This window comes from Somniosus microcephalus, chromosome 6 (assembly GCF_052327205.1).
Source record: "Somniosus microcephalus isolate GS21.2 chromosome 6, FLI_Smic_1.0, whole genome shotgun sequence".
Lineage (NCBI taxonomy): Eukaryota > Metazoa > Chordata > Chondrichthyes > Squaliformes > Somniosidae > Somniosus > Somniosus microcephalus.
In genome coordinates, this window is record NC_140992.1 from 29,993,417 (window position 1) to 30,012,607 (window position 19,191).

At 47.0% G+C, this 19,191-nt stretch overlaps 1 protein-coding gene across 1 annotated transcript in view; it reads right to left on the reverse strand.

Annotated features, from left to right (window-relative positions):
* The window catches only part of dner (delta/notch-like EGF repeat containing), a 333,612-nt gene that overhangs the window by 194,519 nt on the left and 119,902 nt on the right, over positions 1 to 19,191 (reverse strand). The window contains exon 2 of the mRNA XM_085989907.1: positions 13,362 to 13,664. Within this exon, the coding sequence (XP_085846033.1) occupies positions 13,362 to 13,664 (303 nt within the window). The remainder of the gene's footprint in view (positions 1 to 13,361; positions 13,665 to 19,191) is intronic.

The following is a 19,191-nucleotide window of genomic DNA, read 5'->3' on the forward strand; positions in this document are numbered from 1 at the left end:
GGTGCTGCCCCGTCAGAGTGCCAGTGTGTCGGCCGACCACAGAGCAGGTGTCCGCTCTCAGGATGACAGCATTCCTCATGCCACCACTGGCACGTCTCCACTGCAACTGCCACCACCTGCAGGACAGACTGCTTCCACCCATGTACAGTTGGAGCAGTAGGCATCCGGGCCCTCCAAGCCCAGAGGTCGTCCAGGCCGTCCCTCGGGGGCATCTGCGCTTTCGGACAGTCAGCAGGCCTCCCCCAGCCTTGATGCAGCCACTGGGGTCCCATTACGGAGGAGCTGCAGGGAGGGAAGGGGCCGATCTCGCAAGAGAAGTAGATCACCATCAAGGGGGAAAGAGTAGAAGGTGCTGATGAGACGTCTTATTTGTAGAAATCAAGGCCGTGGATGCTGGTCTGAATGTTAGCAATGTTTTGGATAGTCTCCCGGGTGTGCGAGTCACCTGGTCTGAATGTTAGTTATGTTTTGGATAGTCTCCCGAGTGTGTGAGTCACTTATGTGTTAGAGTATTAGTTTTGCTTTCTGTTGCCATTGCTTTGCCATGTTGGAAGGAAGCACATTTTGCAAAATAAACAAATGTTTTTATTTACATTGGCCATGTCTGCTATTTACATTCATATTGCCCTTCATAGGCTTTGGGTTATCAGAATGGTTCCATTCCTGCTCTTCGAATGGCACCAAGCATTCCGTGAGAGGGGCCTAGAAGCGACTTCTGATCAGCCTCTGACGGACGGCCCTTCCAGTTTGTGCCTCCCTCCCGTCTTTGTCCTCCTCCTCCTCCTCCTCCTCCTCCTCCTCTTCCTCCTCTGCTGGTGCTTCAATGTCTGGTGGCATTGGCTGGGTGCGTATGATAGCGAGGTTATGCAGCATGCAACATACAACCATGAAGTGGGAGACTCGTTCAGGTGAGTACTGCAAGGCGCCTCTGGATTGGTCCAGACAGCGGAACCGCTGCTTCAGCACGCCGACTGTGTGCGCCACAATGTTCCTCGTCGCCTGATGGCTCACATTGTAGTGCTCTTCAGCAGGGGTGCTGGGCGAACAGAGCGGGGTCATCAGCCATGGGCACAGAGGATAGCCCTTGTCACCGAGAAGCCAGCCTCCTGGGTGAGCCGGGGCCTCGAAAAGGTCTGCAACTGAAGTCTGGCGCAGGATGAAGGCGTCGTGGCTGCTGCCTGGGAACTACGCATTGACTGCGAGGATCAGCTGTCGGTCACAGACCAGCTGCACATTCAAGGAATGGAACCCCTTGCGGTTGTGGAACTCCTCCGGATTCAATACAGGTGCCCGCAAAGCCACGTGCGTGCAGTCAATGGCGCCCTGCACCATGGGGAAGTCCGCTATTGCTGCGAAGCCTTCTGCGCGCTCCCGCTGCTTGTCCAGTGTCATAGGGAAGGAGATGTACTGCCGTCTCCTTTTAAACAGGGCATCAGTTACTTGACGGATGCAGCAATGCACCGCAAACTGCGATATGTTGGCTATGTCCCCAGTTGCGGCCTGAAAGGAGCCGCTCGCATAGAAGTTCAGGGCAACAGTCATCTTGACAGCCACCGACAGAGAGGTCCTGCACCATATCTGAGGCTGCAGATCTGGCTGAAGCAGGTGGCACAGCTCAGTCACCACCTCCTTTCTGAAGCGCAGCCTTCTGAGACACTGCTCCTCTGACATGTTCAAGTAAGAGAACTGCTGTCGGAAAACCCTGGCAGCGTAAGATCTGGTGTGGCGACGTCTGTTGGCCCTCCTCCGTCTGGCCATGCCTGCCCCTCTCTCCCTGCGTCTCTGTGCCCTTTCCAGATGGTTCAGCAGCAGGACGTTCCCCTCCAATGCAGCCCCCATAATAATAGCGCACAAGAAATTTTTCCCGTTGTAAATGCTCACCAGCAGCAAGGTGATGGTCAGAAGGCTGAAGTTCCTCTGCCAGCGCTGGCTCACTGGTGAAATGGCTCTCAGAGTGCAGCTCAGCAACTCTGTGAAACTCTCGAAGAAGTTGTGCTCCCAAAATGGCTGCCGTTTTTATACCTGTGCAGTCCCCTTTAAAGAATGCCCCCCCAGCCCGAGAGCGACCGGGGAACGTTCCAAGTAAGCTGTCCTTATTAGCGCCAGGCGGAACGGAGGGGGGCGCCACTGAATTTCCGGTCCGGGGCGCCAAAAAGGCGTTGCACACTGAAATGACATCATGATCTGTCTGCACCCGTGAGTGGGCGCTAAGATTTAGCGCCGGCGCTAAAAGTCCACTCAATATGGGAAGAGGCGCAGGGTTCGCTGCGCCCGGGCGCTAGTTGGTTAGCGTCCCACTTCTCGGCCTCTTTAGGCGCTAATCACTGGCGCTACCAACCAAATTTCTCCCCCAGTACCTCAAACATGTGCTCAAGTCTCTGGAGTGGAACTTGAACCCACAACCTTCTGAAATGGTAGTATCACCCTGTTAAAGTAGAGGAAGGAGTTGGAGGATTTTGCATGCGAGTAATTGCTGTTATGAGAGATGGTTAAGCATACCATAAGGTCCTGAATTGGTGACCACCTGCTCCCCCCCTTATTCAGAGTGTATTGTGAAGGGTTCGGGGTACAGCTATTACTTTGGAAGGTGAAGAGTATGCGGGTCACAATGTGCTCAGGAAAAAAGCGGAGAGTGGCTGGTGCATCACCTTGCCTGCCCTGGCCAGGTCATTTGAACCTCTTGTGGCACTGGTCTGCAGTTCTGGGGATGAGAGAGTTGGCCCTCAGTGTCAGTGCCACCCCCTACTCTACATGGCATGAGTGAACACCCAGCATTCTGTCACTCAAGGATGGTTAGCAGGACGCACTCCGTGAAATTGCGATATCTTCTTCTCCGTGTCGTGCCCTGGTCCCTTCTGTCGCTGCCTCTGCCAGGTTGTCCCATGTTAGACATTCTTATAAAAGTAGCACAGAAACAGTTATGAGACGACAGTCAACTGACTGAGTGATGCAATGTTCCTTATTTACCTGTTGCTTCCCAGCCTGCTTCTGCAATATTCGATCACTGCTGGCTTTTTAAAGGCTGCTCTAACTTCCATGCAACCCGACTAGAGTACTCCCATCAATCACTAATGTACGCCAATCACTATTACAATGGATGTGCAACTGAGCTGACCCAGGAAATTCTGGTGTAAATAACTCCCCAGACCCATCAGCAGGTACAATTCATTTCCATTAGTGTAAAAGCAGGGCAACTCGTCCTGTGGAATTTCTAGGCCAACATCTATTGAAAATTTGAATAAATTTGTGAAGCATGCCTTGCCTTTATCAAATGAAAGCTGGCTGTCCTTGATTAACACACATATTTCTAAATACTTGCTAATTTTATCACGAATTATAGATTCCAAGGGCAGGATTTTCATTGGGCCGTGGAGTCGGGATTGGAGGCGTGCGGGGGGTTAAAATCCCAAAATCAGGAGTCCCGACACCATCCCGCACCCAAACCCGCCTCCATGCCAGTTTCAAAGGAGGCAGGTACCCGCCCCGCACTGGGACCCGCCTACCCGAGGCGGGAAGGGATTAGTGCCAATTAACTGCCTGTTAACAGGTAGTTAACAGACAGTTTTTAGCCTAATCCCTATTTTTAAGGTTGAAGTGTGGGATTCCCGACAGCTCCAAACCACGCCAAGTTAGAGGAGGCGGGCCGTCGGGTTGAAGGACTTGGAGGGGTCGAGATGTCGGTGTTCAGGTGAGTGATGTGTGCATGAGTGCAAAGGTAAGTGTGTTTGGTGTGTCTAAAGTGATTAAAGAATTTTAAATGACCTTTTCTTACCTTTTCAGCATTCCTTCCTTCAGGTCTCGGGAGTCCCTCATCTCACCGGCACAGAAAGCAGAATGGCTGCGAACTGTCAAAAGTGACAGCCTTCAGCTTTCTGTGCAGGAGACATTTCTAACTGAGTCTGCGTAGAAGGACTCAGGTTAGAAGTCAGACTGTCAGTGTTTGACAGCTTCAAACAGCTGTGAAACACTGATATTTCATCTGTCAAAAGCTTTTGACAGATGAAATTTCAGTCTGTGACGTCACCTGTTGCCGGGTGGCCCTTAATTGGCCTGCTGAGCCCGCTGGGCAGGCTCAACAAGGTCAATCAAGTTAAAATCGCGTGGATTGGCTGCATCTCGATGGAGGCGGGGCTACAACCCCGAAAGTTGTAGTCCCGCCTACAACCCGACTCCTCAATGAAAATCCTGCCCCAAGAGTTTGTCCTCAACTGACATTAGACAACTGTTACCTGTTTAGACTTCTTTCCCTTTTTGAACATCAGCTTATCTCAAATTCAATGGTACAATTTACATATTAAAGAATAATTGAAAAAATTTGGTCAGAGCCAGTTTGTTTTTTCATAAACAGTAAAGGCTTTGGGGGCAAAATTCGGTTACACCCCATTTGGGGGCGGTAACCGAATTATCGCCGGACTTTTAGCGCCCGGCGCGGAAGTACCGTCCCGGCCACTAGATTCGGTTTACCGCCCCAGCGAGGAAGCAGAGTGCTATCTCGGGCGCTCCACTTCCTCTCGGGGCGGTGTCGGGGGCGCAAAGCGCGGTAGCGCTACACGGCCGCTCTGGGTAGCGCTGACACGTTTCAGTGCCCCTCCTCTTCAGTTAAAGGGGAGGGATGCTGCGAGCTCTGCAGGGCCTCCGATGGCCTATACTAGCCCACCAGGACGGTGTGGTGCTGTGGCTGCAGTCTGGCACCGAGACGTGGTGCCGGGCTGCACAATGGCGGCCACGGACCATGCCAAGGGCCGACTTGGAGGTCAGCCAAAAAAATTAAAGTGGCGGCGTGGGTCGCGGCCGCACCTCCCTTTAATTAGCGTCCCACGAGCGGAGGTTGGCCCCACGAGTGGAGGTCGGCCCAGCTCAGAACCCGCGAGGCTGGTGCTGACACCGCCCATGGCAGCCTCGCGGATCGCAGCCGAATTTCTGCCGCAGTAAGGGGGTCACGGCGGGGCATTAAGGGGTCATGGCGCACGCCAATGACGTCATCGCTGGCGCCGCGCCCCCGCCAGTAGCGCCCCGCCGAATTTCTCGGGAGGCACTATTAGCGTCCCCGCCCGGGTGATAAGCCCTTTGTGCCCCGGCAGATGCTAAGGGCAGGCGCAAAGGAGCCGAATTTCGAGGCCTTTATTTCCTGCCAGTTAAGGGTGTTAAAGTGTGTTACATCTTACACAAATAATTCCTCTATTAAAGGCTCCAATAGCTGCCACCCCTGAAACCAGGCACTGTAGCGAGCGGTGTGCGGTATCTCACAATATGTTACAGTGATGAGCATGGTATATCGGACAATGTTGTAGTACATGTACAAGTGTAATATTGTGGGATATATAAGAGTGCGAGGGATGCATAATATATCAGAGTGTCATAAGTAAGGGCTTTGTAAATTTATACTGGTTAAGGCCATAGCTGTTTTCTTCATTTTATTCTGAACACATTTCAAAAGACAGTTCTCTCAAGCTGCAGGTTACAATCATGACTGTCTCCAGATATTTTGATGTACAATTTTCCTTTTCCCTTTATACATGTACAAATTTGTTCTGAAGTCTTAACATAGTTTAATATAATAACACAGCAATTTAGCTTTAACTTTGCTGACAATTCTGCCACGTGGTAACTGGAATGATTTAAGGTTTGCATTCGCATAGCTACAGGCATTTTAAGAGCGTACATGGCAGTCCAATTCACTCAGAGTTGGCACACATTCTTCTTCCTTTCAGCATACTGCTGTGTGGTAATGCCACTGACCTCTTCATTTTAGCTGCTACACGTTTCAGCAGTTCAGTCAGCTGGGAGATCTATGTTCAGAGAGTAACCCTTTGTGTAATTCATATTCACACCACAATACAGACTCTTCTTTGCAACTATTAAATAACATCTCTTGGCTTTTATTTTCATTAATTTGTTCAATATTCTCAGCTAGAATTAGCGAAATGTATGGGCCATTCTTACAGCTGAAAAATTTCCTGAAGATATAAAAAAAGTAATAGTTTTCTAGGAGAATGTCGTTGTCTTCTCAAGGTTTAAGGTTGTACTGAATTATATTGAACACAATTATTTCCAGGGTCAGTTAAATGCTGCTATGTCATATTGATCCATTAACGCCTTGTACCACAGCAGAATGACACTGGTATATGGACCAATGTGACATGGCAATTCCTTTTCCTTCTACTCCTTGTATTCCTAAGGGGAAATTTTGCAAAATGGGCTCCTAGTGTAGACAGACCCTCATCTGCCAGGTGCTGTAATTTGGGTGCACGTTCCCATGATTTTCTGTCCATTTAAATTAATAGGGATAGAAAATTGTCGGTGAGGGACCGCGTGCCTGAATTTCTGTTACATGCTCTCAGTGGGCGAGGCTTCACACTGGGAGCATACTTTCATAGAATTACACTCCAATCTTTGCTGGTCCATCTGGGAGAAGTATTGAACGGAAGTAATAAGGATAGAGAGACTGGAGAAGGTGCAAAAAAGATTTACAAGGATGATACCAGAACTGATAGGGTATACTTATGAGGAAAGGCTGGGGTTCTTTTCTCTAGAAAAGAGAAGACTGAGGGGTGACCTGATAGAGGTCTTTAAAGTTATGAAAGGGTTTGATAGGGTAGGCATAGAGAAGATGTTTCCACTTGTGGGGTGGAGTCCAAGACTAAGGGCCATAAATATAAGATAGTCCCTAATAAATCCAATAAAGAATGCAGGAGAACTACTTTACCCAGAGTGTGGTTGGAATGTGAAACTCGCTACCACATGGAGTAGTTGAGGGGAATAACATTGATGCATTTAAGTGGAAGCTAAATAAACACATGAGGGAGAAAGGAATAGAAGGATATGCTGATAGGGTGAGATGAAGTAGGGTGGGTGGAGGCTCGTGTTGGGCATAAACACCGGTATAGACTAGCTGGGCCGAATGGCCAGTTTCTGTGCTGTGAATTCTATGTAATATCTCTTCTTCTTCTTAGGCAGTCCCTCGGGACCGAGGATGTCTTGCTTCCACATTAAAAATGAGTTCTCAGGTGACTGATGAGTCCAATGCAGGACCTACAGTCTCTGTCACAGGTGGGGCAGACGGTGGTTGAAGGGGCGGGTGGGTGGGGTGCTTGGGTTGACGTGCGCTCCTTGCGCTGCCTGCGCTTGGCTTCCGCTTGCTCCCGGCGAAGAGACTCGAGGTGTTCGGTGCCTTCCCGGATGCTTCTCCTCCACTTTGTGCGGTCTTGGGCCAGGGATTCCCAGGTGTCGGTGGGGATGTTGCACTTTTTCAAGGAGGCTTTGAGGGTGTCCTTGAAGCGTTTCCTCTGCCCAGCTGGGCCGAATGGCCGGTTTCTGTGCTGTGAATTCTATGTAATATCTAGCCCTTTTACATTATGTAAAGTAGTCCAAAGGAAGTGGCGATCAAACTTCTGCACTAATCCCCTTTATTTGCCTTTCTTCCTGGCACTGCCGCTATCTAGGCCTGGAAACCTGAAATTCCCTTTGCTAAATTGGAAGGAATTTGCCTCCACATGTTTCATTTTAACCGGAGATCCATTGGAGTAGATTTTCAAATTATGCCCCTGCTATAACCTGACATTGTAGGTCGACAGCCCATTATAGGAATGGAAATGAAAATGAAAATCGGGCGGTGTCAATCACGGGCCCCTGATCTGCAAGGTCAGTTTTACGCCCAGCTGGCAAGTTGAAAATCTGCCCCACTGAGTCCCCAGTGCTGTCAGGTCTCCTGACATCAGCTCCTTTATATTAAAGAATGCTGCTGAACACAGGGGAACTGTGCGTCTGCGGTCAACACTACTCCATTAATGCAAAACGATTTTTTAAGCAACTAATACTAGCAGAAGACTAGAAATGGATTATTTGCCGCCCCCATGTTGGCAAACGTGTGCATGGGAGAGGGAAATATCTGATTTCTAAAAAAAGAGTTTACAATATGGGATTAGTGATTTAGAATTTTTTTTTTTTACACACGTTAATTTATTGGTTTTAAACCAGTAGCACATCAAACTATCCACTGCTTCATTAAAGATAGCACATGAACACCTGCCTCCATGCATTTTAATAAACAAAAATGATGCCTTGGAGAAAACTGTGTATTGGAATTGAATCCAAGGTTTAAAAACATGTCCTTGTCACTGACTGGTTGCCATGGTATAGACGACCCCTGGAATTTTGATCTGGGAAAGTTCTGCTACAATCAAGGGCACTCTTTCCTGTGGTTTCAACGGCAATTCCACAATTTCAGGACTTTGTGCATCAGTGACAGGATAAGAATTGCACAAAAGTAGGAACTCAAATGTGCACAGTAAGGCCGGGATCTTACCTGAAGAGGCGCGTTGGGGGCGGGACTGCTGGTTTCCAGGTTCTAGCCCCGCCCCCAACGACATCTGATGACCTGACACTATTTTCCCTTGATTGGCCTTGTTAAGCCCGCCCTGCGGGCTTGCCGGCCAATTAAGGAAAAGCCGGTGTCAGATGACTTCAGTGCATGACGCTTCATCTGTCGGTTTTGTTAAAGTGACAGGCACCATAATTTTTTGACAGATGAATTGTCAGTGTTTGACAGCATTGAGGTGCTGTCAAATACTGGCAATCACTGTCAAAAAATTATGGTGCCTGTCACCCAGGCTCACCAATGACTCTCGCCTTAGGAGAAAACAGATGGCAGCTGCATGTGAGATTGCAGAAGCCATCTGCCAATTCTGCCGATCAGATGAGGCTTCACAGAAACAGCAAGGAGGAAAAATTTGGTTTCGCCCATATTGGGGCACTAATATCGGCCGGGCGCAAATTTTAGCACCTGCCGCTAATTATCGCCACCGACTGCAAAATTCGCCTCTATTGTCCCTGGAGTTGATTTGAGCGCTAAATCAGCCGCTACACACCTCCCTTAAGGCGCAAACATCAGGGAGTGAAGCGCTACCTCAGAACGCTACCGAAGCTCAGGCGATGCCAATTACCATGGAAGCCAGACAGACTGGTGCCGTCCAGTTCTTAAAGGAGAGGGGCCATCTTGCTGACCAGCCACACCCTGCTCATTGCAGCCTTGAATCTCGGTCTGGAGAGACCTCAAAAGCAATTGTGTTGCAAGCACTAATGGATAGGCCCAGGGAAAGAGCTCGGCGCTTAGGAACCTCAAAAGTGGTGCTGAGGGCCAAAACATCTTAGGACAGCGTTAAAACCAAAAATTTTGCCGACAAGAAAAGGCAGGAAGCACCCAGCTTTAAATAGTGCTCCCCCAGTCCCTTCCTGACTTGAAAACGTTCCCCTCTACCTGGCGTTCCTAGTGGCAGGCGCTAAGGCAGGGGGTGCGACTCAATATCCGGTCCGGGGCGCTACCGGGGCGTTGCACGCTTGACTGACGTCACGATCTGCAGGCGCAGGAGATCGTGGTGGTAATGTTTAGCGCCACCGCAAAATGACTGGTCAATTTCGCGAGTGCCGCTAAAATTGCCGCACTCGGGCGCTAAGTTTCTAGTGCCTCGTTAGTGCCCCCCGGAGGCGCTAACGGGAGGTGCTAACCAACCGAATTTTCCCCCCCAAATCTTGTCACCTGCAGATACAAATAAACAGAATAAAAATATTTCTCACTACATTCTCTCACCTGTCATACTTACCTGTGCACCATTGCACCCATCACACTACCTCTGCAGCTGTCATTTGCACACTTACACTGCAGCAGACCCACAGCTCGCCTCGCTGACCCTGGTGGGGTTTCCCGACGTCAGGAAGCCCACATCAGCAGGCTGAAAATGGGGAAAAGACCCTTAACTGCCTGTTAACTACCTGTTATCAGGCAGTTAATTGGCTCTAATCCCCTCCCTGCCTTAGGAGACGGATCCCTGCACGAGTCGGGGACCCGCCTCCAGGAAGATGGTTCAGAGACGGGTTGGGAGCGGGGTTGGGACCCACTCCCAATTTTTCCCATTTTCCCAGCAGTCCCGCCTCCTCAGGGCTGGTAAAATCCAGCCCAAAGTGTATAATGAATACAGAACAGAAGCTAAATATCATCTGTTGAGAAAATAGAAGGGTAGGTTTTGTGCACCGCTGAATAATGTCGATCTGACCCCAGTGAATCTTCCAGGGTCTGACCTAATTGCATATTCAGAATGGGTTGCCAGGGTGTAATTTGCCAAGTTACAAGGAGCCCACAGATTGAGGGCAGGGTATCTGGTGCAGTTGCAGCCATTTGATGGCTAAGACAAACCTTGGGGAGTAGATTTTGTTATTTTTGTTTGCAGGCTACAGAGTTCTAATGGAGCGGGGACCCAAACTTTTATGATGCCAAAATAGAACAGCTGCTGCAAGCAGTGTCATAAAGAAAAGTTGCCCTATTAGGCACTTCAGGGCATCCTTCCCAGAGGAGAGCACTCGGAGTGCCTGGCAGGAGGTGGAGCAGCGTGTTTGGACACGTCAGGAGTGTGATGGAATAATCACCACTCGTCTGGATGAGTGCAGCTGCAACAACACTGAAGAAGCTCGACACCATCCAGGACATTGTTGCTTCATCACTGGGTCAACATACTGGAATTCCCTACCTAATACCATCATGAACGTATTGCACACAAGTATTGCAGCAGTCTGTTAGACTTGCTCTTGCCCGTTTAATTTCCATGATCTTTTGCACAGAAAGTTGGTGGAAGAATGAGATGGAAACGGCGTGGCGCCCTCTACAGGGCATCTGGGATCTGAGCGAACAGGGCAAGCAACCGTAAATCACCTTAACGAATCAGATTGAAGAATTGGCAAAGAACAGTGCGTTCTGAACCAGGAAGTGTAATTTAGGGTAGTGAATTCAATGTCAGACCAGGTACTGAAAGCAAAATAAAGAGAGGGAAAGAAAGATTGAGAAGAGACAGAGATAAAAGAGACAGAAAGTAAAAGTAAAATAAAATTATTAATTTAAAAAAAAATCTCCAACGTGTAAAACCTGAAGGAATGAGACTCCACACTTCATTGTCAGTGCCAGAGAGGTTGTTTGGCAGTAATAAAGACTTATCATGCCGTTAGAAAAGGTACTTAGACTGAAATGGACAAGCCCTGGATGGGAAAAAAAATGGCAGCGAGTCATGAACCCGCTGTCAACCTGCTGCAATGTGCCTTTCCCAATGTTGGGTCTGTCCACACTGAACAGACCTGACCGGCAGTGGTGGGGGACCCAATTAAAATCATTAGAATCTAGTTGGCAAATGCTTCAAATGTACAGTAAAAGCTCCCACCTGACAGATCATCACTTTCCTCAGCCACTAACTGTTTCTCAGTCCATTTCCAGCACAGATTCTGCAGGCTTTCCACCATCACCTCATTGGAAGAACTCTCTCACTGTTGACAGAATGTTTGCCATCTCAACTTCACCTGCCATCTATTCCATCAACATGGGTGCCCTTTATACTGTCTCACCTTGGCCCTCAGATTCCAACCACGATCAACCCCAACACCAGCAGCACCAACAACAACCTTCTCCGCAATCACCTGATGCTGCACAGGACAGAGCATCAGCACCCGACCACATTGCTGCCCGGGAGGCCAGGGATGGCCTCACCATGGCTAGATTTACCTCACTTGATGCTGTACACCCTGGCTGCCACATGATGTGCCAGGTTAACACCACCCTACACCAGCACCATAAAGCATCCCTACAATGCCCAAGCTATTCCTTTCACACTCAGCACCATTGTGGGGGTAATGTTATGTCTCACCATTCACTACAACTCACTAAGCCACTTCCAAAGGTGCACACAAATCTGTCCAAGAATGCAAAGTGTTGAAAATAAAGATTTCAACATTTGACACCACATTAACAGAAACTTTACATGAACATTGCATAAAACACCCAAGTGGCAACCCTTGTGTGTTGTTAGTTGGTATGATTGCACTAGGATGAGGGCGAGTGTGAGGGGTGGCTAGTGAGATGGGGAAGTGATAAAGTACATAGAGAGGGATGGGTGGAGGTGCAAGGTAAGTTGGTGTGAGTAAGGATGTGCAGGAGTAGGGTAGGGAAGGCAGAGTGATGGGGATGTGATGAGAGGCACAGCAGGATGAAGATGAGTGTGGCTTTGTACTGACGTTTCATGATCTAATGAGATCATTGAAAGGTTTGCGCCACTGCACCCAGGTCCTCCTGATGACATCCCTGTTTGTGACCTCCTCTGCAATGTGCAACCAGGCTGCGTTGATCTCCTGGGGAAGAAGAGGACCTCCCTGCGTGCTGTGACTCCCTCCATAAGTATATGGAAGGAGTCCTGGGAGAACCTGGGTGCAGCCCTGCACCTCTATGCAGTGCTCGTCGGTGTTTGCAGCACCTCAATGCTGTAGAACACAGACAGCACACCGTCAAAAGTAAGCTGGACATGGGCCCTTTAAGGAAACCGTCTGAATGACGTCACTAGACCTGTTCCTTCTAATTGGGCCGGCAAACGCACTGGGCAGGCTTTACAAGCCCTACTGAGGTAAGTTAATTTTCCAGAGCGGGATGGAGCCAGCAGCGGGGCCGTGACCCGCCACTGACACCGGCCGCACCGGAGCCGCCGAGGTGAGGAAAATCTCAGCCAATGTTTCTTGTTTATATTTTAGTAATACTACTATGGTTATTGCTTTGTAAAACATAGTAATTGCTGAACATAAAAAGACCAAGGTCCATGTAGTTCGCCTGCTACCATCCTGGTAGTCACATGATACAACGATAATGGAGTTGTTGACTAATTACAGCAATCAATCGCTATCAATGAGTCTACAACAGACCGAGACATGATGCAAGGAAAACCCCAGTGGTGGAGAGCTTTGGGAACTATTTACATTTGAATGAATCAATACAAACTGCTCCCACCATCTATTCCATCGATTGGCCACTCGCTCACTAAAATATTGTTTCCGCGGATTAGTTTTGAGTTTACCCCACTTCGAGCGCAGGCTTTCAAATTATTTTTGAAATAATTTTTTCATCAAAAAAAAATTGCACTTACTGCTTAGCTCAGATTATTGCTCACTGCTTCCAGTGCAGGAGTGAAAAAAATACAGCTACCCCGATAAGCAGATTCTGCTCAATGCATACTTAGATATTTTTCTTACAAGTGAGGGAAACATTAGGATCCATTTCTGAAACAGTTTTACCAGCAGTGAAAGCCAGCAGTAAATTCACTGCAACCTGTCCTGGGAGAATCTGCAGCACCGCCACCCTTCCAGGGCATGAGGGACGTATTCTGCCATGCACAAGGAAGAGCCATAGGTCACTTCCTTGAGCAGGAATCCTGCAAACTCATTGGTCCTAACTCTAGATAGAGAAGCATGATTCACTTAGCAATCAGGCCAAGATTTGCTTCTCGAAACAACACTGACAAAAAGTTGAAGCTATAATGAATATAACAAAATAGATTTCTTACCTCTTTGAGATCCCAAGTTAGGTTTGCAACTTTATGTCCCGGCTCTGGCTGCCAGGGGGACAACGTGATAGTTGTTTGCCATGTGGATGAGGCCGAGGTTGTGTTAGGCAGCATAGATGTTGCAGCTGGTTCAGTTTGCCATGGCAGTGTGGATTCTGTCCAGCTAGGGGCAGGAGTGCTTTGCGGAGGTTGGTCACAATTGTCACCCTGATAGCCTTCTTCACAAACACAAACGTAGCCATCCGCACGGCTGCTGCAGTTGCCATGGTGACAGGGATTGCTTGCACATTCATCTATTCGATCCTGGAAGCAAAAAGAATACAATATTATTCATATTTATTTAGCCTGCTGGAGTTGGATTGTTTTTCCAATGCAAGAATATATTTTAACATCTGAAAACCACTTTTGAGTTGCATTCATATGTATTAACTTCCCTTCACCTCTCAAGATACACACAATGTTCCCTGCTAAAAATGTGACATGTTCCCAGGCATCTTTGACCCCTTTTTTTTTAAACTGTTCACTCAGAACCACTAGCAAGTAGTTTTAGGGATAATTCTGCCTTCAATTTTCCATCTCTTCTTGAGAAATGTCTCATCTTTGCTAGCCACCTCCCATTGACAACACAGCTTGAAGTGCAGAGTCATCGCAAAGGGAATCTTAGTCATAGCACTCCATGACGCAATGCTTTGGCATGCCAAAACACTGTTCCATCACATAATTCAATGCTGGAAAGAAAATAATTAAGTTGAGGTGTTAATGATAGTATTGAGCCTATATCCGGTGATGAGTCACCCTTTCGTTCAGCAGTTGGATGTGCACTATGCTAAAAACACGATAACATCAACAAGTTCCATCCCACCATCAAACTCACCATTGACTACTCCTCAGAATCAGTTTCATTCTTGGACACACGAATCTCCATCAAAGACGGACACCTCAGCACTTCACTCTACCGCAAGCCCACGGACAACCTCACGATGCTCCACTTCTCCAGCTTCCACCCTAACCACACTAAAGAAGCCATCCCCTATGGACAAGCCCTGCGAATACACAGGATCTGCTCAGACGAGGAGGAACGCGATGGACACCTACAGACGCTGAAAGACGCCCTCGTAAGAACGGGATATGACGCTCGACTCGTCGATCGACAGTTCCGACGGGCCACAGTGAAAAATCGCACAGACCTCCTCAGAAGACAAACACGGGACACAACCAACAGAGTACCCTTCGTCATCCAGTACTTCCCCGGAGCGGAGAAATTACGCCATGTTCTTCGCAGCCTTCAACATGTCATTGATGACGACGAACACCTCGCTAAGGCCATCCCCACGCCTCCACTACTCGCCTTCAAACAGCCGCCTAACCTCAAACAGACCATCGTTCACAGCAAATTACCCAGCTTTCAGGAGAACAGCGACCACGACACCATACAACCCTGCCACGGCAACCTCTGCAAGACATGCCAGATCATCAACACAGATACCATCATCACACGTGAGGACACCACCCACCAGGTACATGGTACATACTCATGTGACTCGGCCAATGTTGTCTACCTCATACGTTGCAGGAAAGGGTGCCCCGAGCATGGTACATCGGCGAAACCATGCAGACACTGCGACAACGGATGAAGGGACACCGCTCAACAATCGCCAGGCAGGAGTGTTCCCTCCCAGTCGGGGAACACTTCAGCAGTCAAGGACATTCAGCCTCCGATCTTCGGGTAAGCATTCTCCAAGGCGGCCTCCGAGACACACGGCAACGCAAAATCGTCGAGCAGAAACTGATAGCCAAGTTCTGCACTCATGAGGACGGCCTCAACCGGGATCTTGGGTTCATGTCACGCTACATGTAACCACACCTGACGTAGAGTCATCCAGACTCGAGTCGTCGTTGGTTTGTTCTCTCTACACAGATGTGGCCGGACCTGCTGTGATTTCCAGCAAAAAAATAGTTTTTTGTTTGTTTTTTGTTTTTCATACAGACCCCAGCATCTGCAACATTTGACCCCTTGTGACCCCCACCTCATTGTTCTTTGATGTAATGTTTTCCTGACTGACCTGTTTGGACACCATTCACACCTTTGATTGCTGTGATTATCTCCCTGCCGAGGTGTGATAAAGGGCAGTTAGAAAGATTACCTGTAATTATCTGGCAGTATTCTCTGACTATATAAGCTGTGTCTATATGCATCTCTCCACTTCACCTGATGAAGGAGCAGCGCTCCGAAAGCTTGTGATTTCAAATAAAGCTGTTGGACTATAACCTGGTGTTGTGTGACTTCTTACATTTGTCCACCCCAGTCCAACACCGGCATCTCCACATCATAAAAACATAGTGACATGGAGGTAGTGAGATAAGACAGCATGAATTGTATTGTTAATTAATGCAATTTACTCCAAACCAAAGATGGCTACATACTAAGCTAGCCATACAACAATTGATATACTTAAATGGGTATAATGTGAGTCCGATTCCATTCAAGAAGCTTGAGAAGATCCAGGTCAGAGTATTTTGCTTGATTGGAGCCTCAATATCCACCCCTATATCACTGGCACATTGTGGCTGCAGTACGTACAATCTATGGGATGTACTCCAGCAACTCACCAAGGTTACTTTGCGTGCATTACCTTCTCCTGTGATCTTCACCACCAAGAAGGACAGGAGCAGTAATGTTGTGGGAACACCATCACCTCCAAGTTCATTTCCAGGTCACACATCATTCTGACTTGGACATATATTGCCATTCCTTCATTGCTGTTGGGTCAATATCCTAGAATTTCCTACTGAACACTATTGTGGGAAAGTAATTACCAGGAGGACTGCAGTGGTTCAAGAAGAAGGTCCGCCACTACTTCCCAGGGCAACAAGGATTGGCCAATAAATGTGTTCTTGCCATCGTGTCCCACATCCCAAGAACAAATAAAAAAATATGCAACAGGCTCCTAACAAAGGCTATACTAATTAACTGATACAAAAGATGAATAAATATCCAGTTAGGAATGGAATTGAAGGTTGTAGGGATAAGTATAGACTGAGATAAGCAAATAGCTCATGGAACTTGCTGCTGGCATCAAGGAAACTTCATTTGCGGAATGCAGCAAGTTCAAGTTACTAGTGGAGATGGACAGATATTCTGGAGCTTTGCTTAACTGCCTTGGGATCAGGGAGAAATCATGAAGAGCCTTCCTTCAGCAAATGAAATAGGAGGTAAAGTCCATGGCAGAATTTGTCTACATGAGCATAAATTGTACATGGTCTGTGGAAGCAGAGGGCTGGATGGGTTGTGATGGTTTTCCATTCCATATTGTCTTACATTTTTAGATATGTTAAGTGAGCACATACCGAACAGTGTTATACACTAAACAAGACTCTAGATTAAGCTGATGTATCTAGTTAAACAGTATACAATGAACAGAGGTACACTCTGAACAGGAGTATGCACAGGTGGTCTGCAGTTTCAACACATTGCTGTACAATCACACTGCACCTTAGTGTACTGGGACATAGCAGGATGGTCAGGAATAGGCACCGACTGGAGGTTAGGAACTTCCCTACCAGTAGAAATAATCTTGGGCTTCTCTTAGGTGCCTTCTCCTACACTAGATAACAGGTGATATTGCCAGAAGTCTGTAAACAGCTTGCCTGCCTGTCCTGTTCTGTTGGAATGGTGTGTGCTGTAGCTGCTTAGGCACTTAAAGCAAAGAGGAGGGAAAAAAGTGAAACAATACAAGCACAGGAACTTACTTGTCATGGTGCAGGCTAAGGTCTATGCTTTGCAAATTAGTGGTTAACAGTCTCAGTTCTGTTGCCTGCTATCACCCACTAACGTCAAATATTTTCTCACACATGACGTTCTCCAGCCAATCACATTTAACATTACAGTCCAAGGTTATAGCAAGCCGGTCTCCATTTGGAGCATGCACAGCACTGTGACTAAAATATAACATTTTCTGCTTCTATTATTTATGGGTAGTACGATAATGCTGATGCTGCCTTGAGGGAAACAAGTCTGCAACATATTTATTAATTACCGTAGAGCGAGTTCCGCTATTGAATGCCACACACTTACAGATGAGACTGAAGAAATTGTGAGCTATCATTTTAACCTTAAATATCAAACATTATGACCATCCCAAACAAAACTCAATTTTATTTAGGTAACAGGTCCAGGTTAAATAGCACTTTTTTTTTGCTCTCATGCACTCTTCTTGTTCTTTGCCATTCTCTTGCTTTATCCCTGCCTTCCATTAACTATTTTGTACTCTCATTCTCCATCTTAGTTCCTCTCATTATATCTCTTTTAGCATCTTACACACTCCCTCTCTTATCATTCCGTGCCCTGCTTCCTCCCATTATTTCTCCTCCATTCTCTCTCTCTGCCTCACACACTCTTTGCAGGTTTTATTACCGATGCAAATTAGAGCAAAGGAATATTGGTGCTGAAGCAAGGTCACACTAACATGGTTACCATGGCACGAGATAGCATTTATAATAAGCTAACTAAAATGCTCAAGATCCTGTTCATTTGCACAATTCATTATTGAACAGTGAGATAAAGCCCGGAGCCCATTTCATTGGCAGTAACTTGCCACGGATTGCAGCAGGATGGTGAGCCGAGCTTCATTAGGAGGAGTCACTTTAACAAAGCAAGGTCATCCGTGTGATTCTGCCTCCATCTCTGCCGGACAACTGATATTGCTGTGGCAACCATCACGTGGGGCACGGTGCTATACTACCTCCAAGTAAATCTCAGAGCTAACGATGCACTTTCAAAAGGGAAGTCTGACAAAAAAATAATGGTCTTTTTTATTATTAAAAACCAGTGTTGAAATTTGTATATAGTAAATTGTAAGTTTATGTTTTCTGGCACAAATATTACTGAACCTACTTTTCAAACCAATTACTCCACTGGATAATGCCTATCACAATGCACTGAAATTGATTTTAAATCTCTGAGCATTATAATTCTGACAAGGAATCCAGTCTTTTACAAGATTTAAATATGTGCCATATTCTTTTAGAATGAATAGTAAATTTAATCTAACCAAACCATGGAGACGCTTTCAATCGTATCTGTACCAATTTTAGAATTTGGGGTCTATTCCAAAGGTTTCATTCATAAAAATACAAAATAGCAATTTTTATATTCATCGCTACATGAACATCCCCAACCTTGGACACATCCTCTCCCAATACTTCATGACTTACTCAGTGGAGGCCAGATTCAAGCAATGTATGCAAGAAAACGCTTGCACACAGGGACCTCATTATCCCTTCTCTTGTCGACTGTACCAGCAGAGTGCTCACAGACCTCATGTCTGTCCTGAGCGCTCGCACCCTGGGTCCAGCCTCTGCTCTGATCTCCCTCTATTCTCCCCTGGTGTTTGTAACCGTTTGCCTTTTGGATATATATGCAATAATTCATAATATTGCAATCACAATGTATCAGATATTCATATAAAAATGTAATATTTATTAATCTATTGGGCATTTATATATTTTATATTTATTTATCTATGCCTACGGGTGTGTATGGGCTGTGTACATGTGCGCATGCGCTGAAAACCGGCATTTCCGATTTGTCAAGAATGCTCTTGACAGATCGCACACCTACCCTAGAGAAGGGCCTCTGCGGATGGAGAGTTCCGCTTTCTGCAGAACCTCCGCCCGCTGAAAACGCTTAGAAATCTTATGCCTGGTAAAAGCAGGCATAAGGCCTGCTTTTACCAGCATAAGAGTTGAAAAAAGTTTTTTTTTAAATGTTTTCACTCATTTATAATTTAAAAATACTTTTAAAAAAGGTAAGTTTATTTTTAGCCCTGTA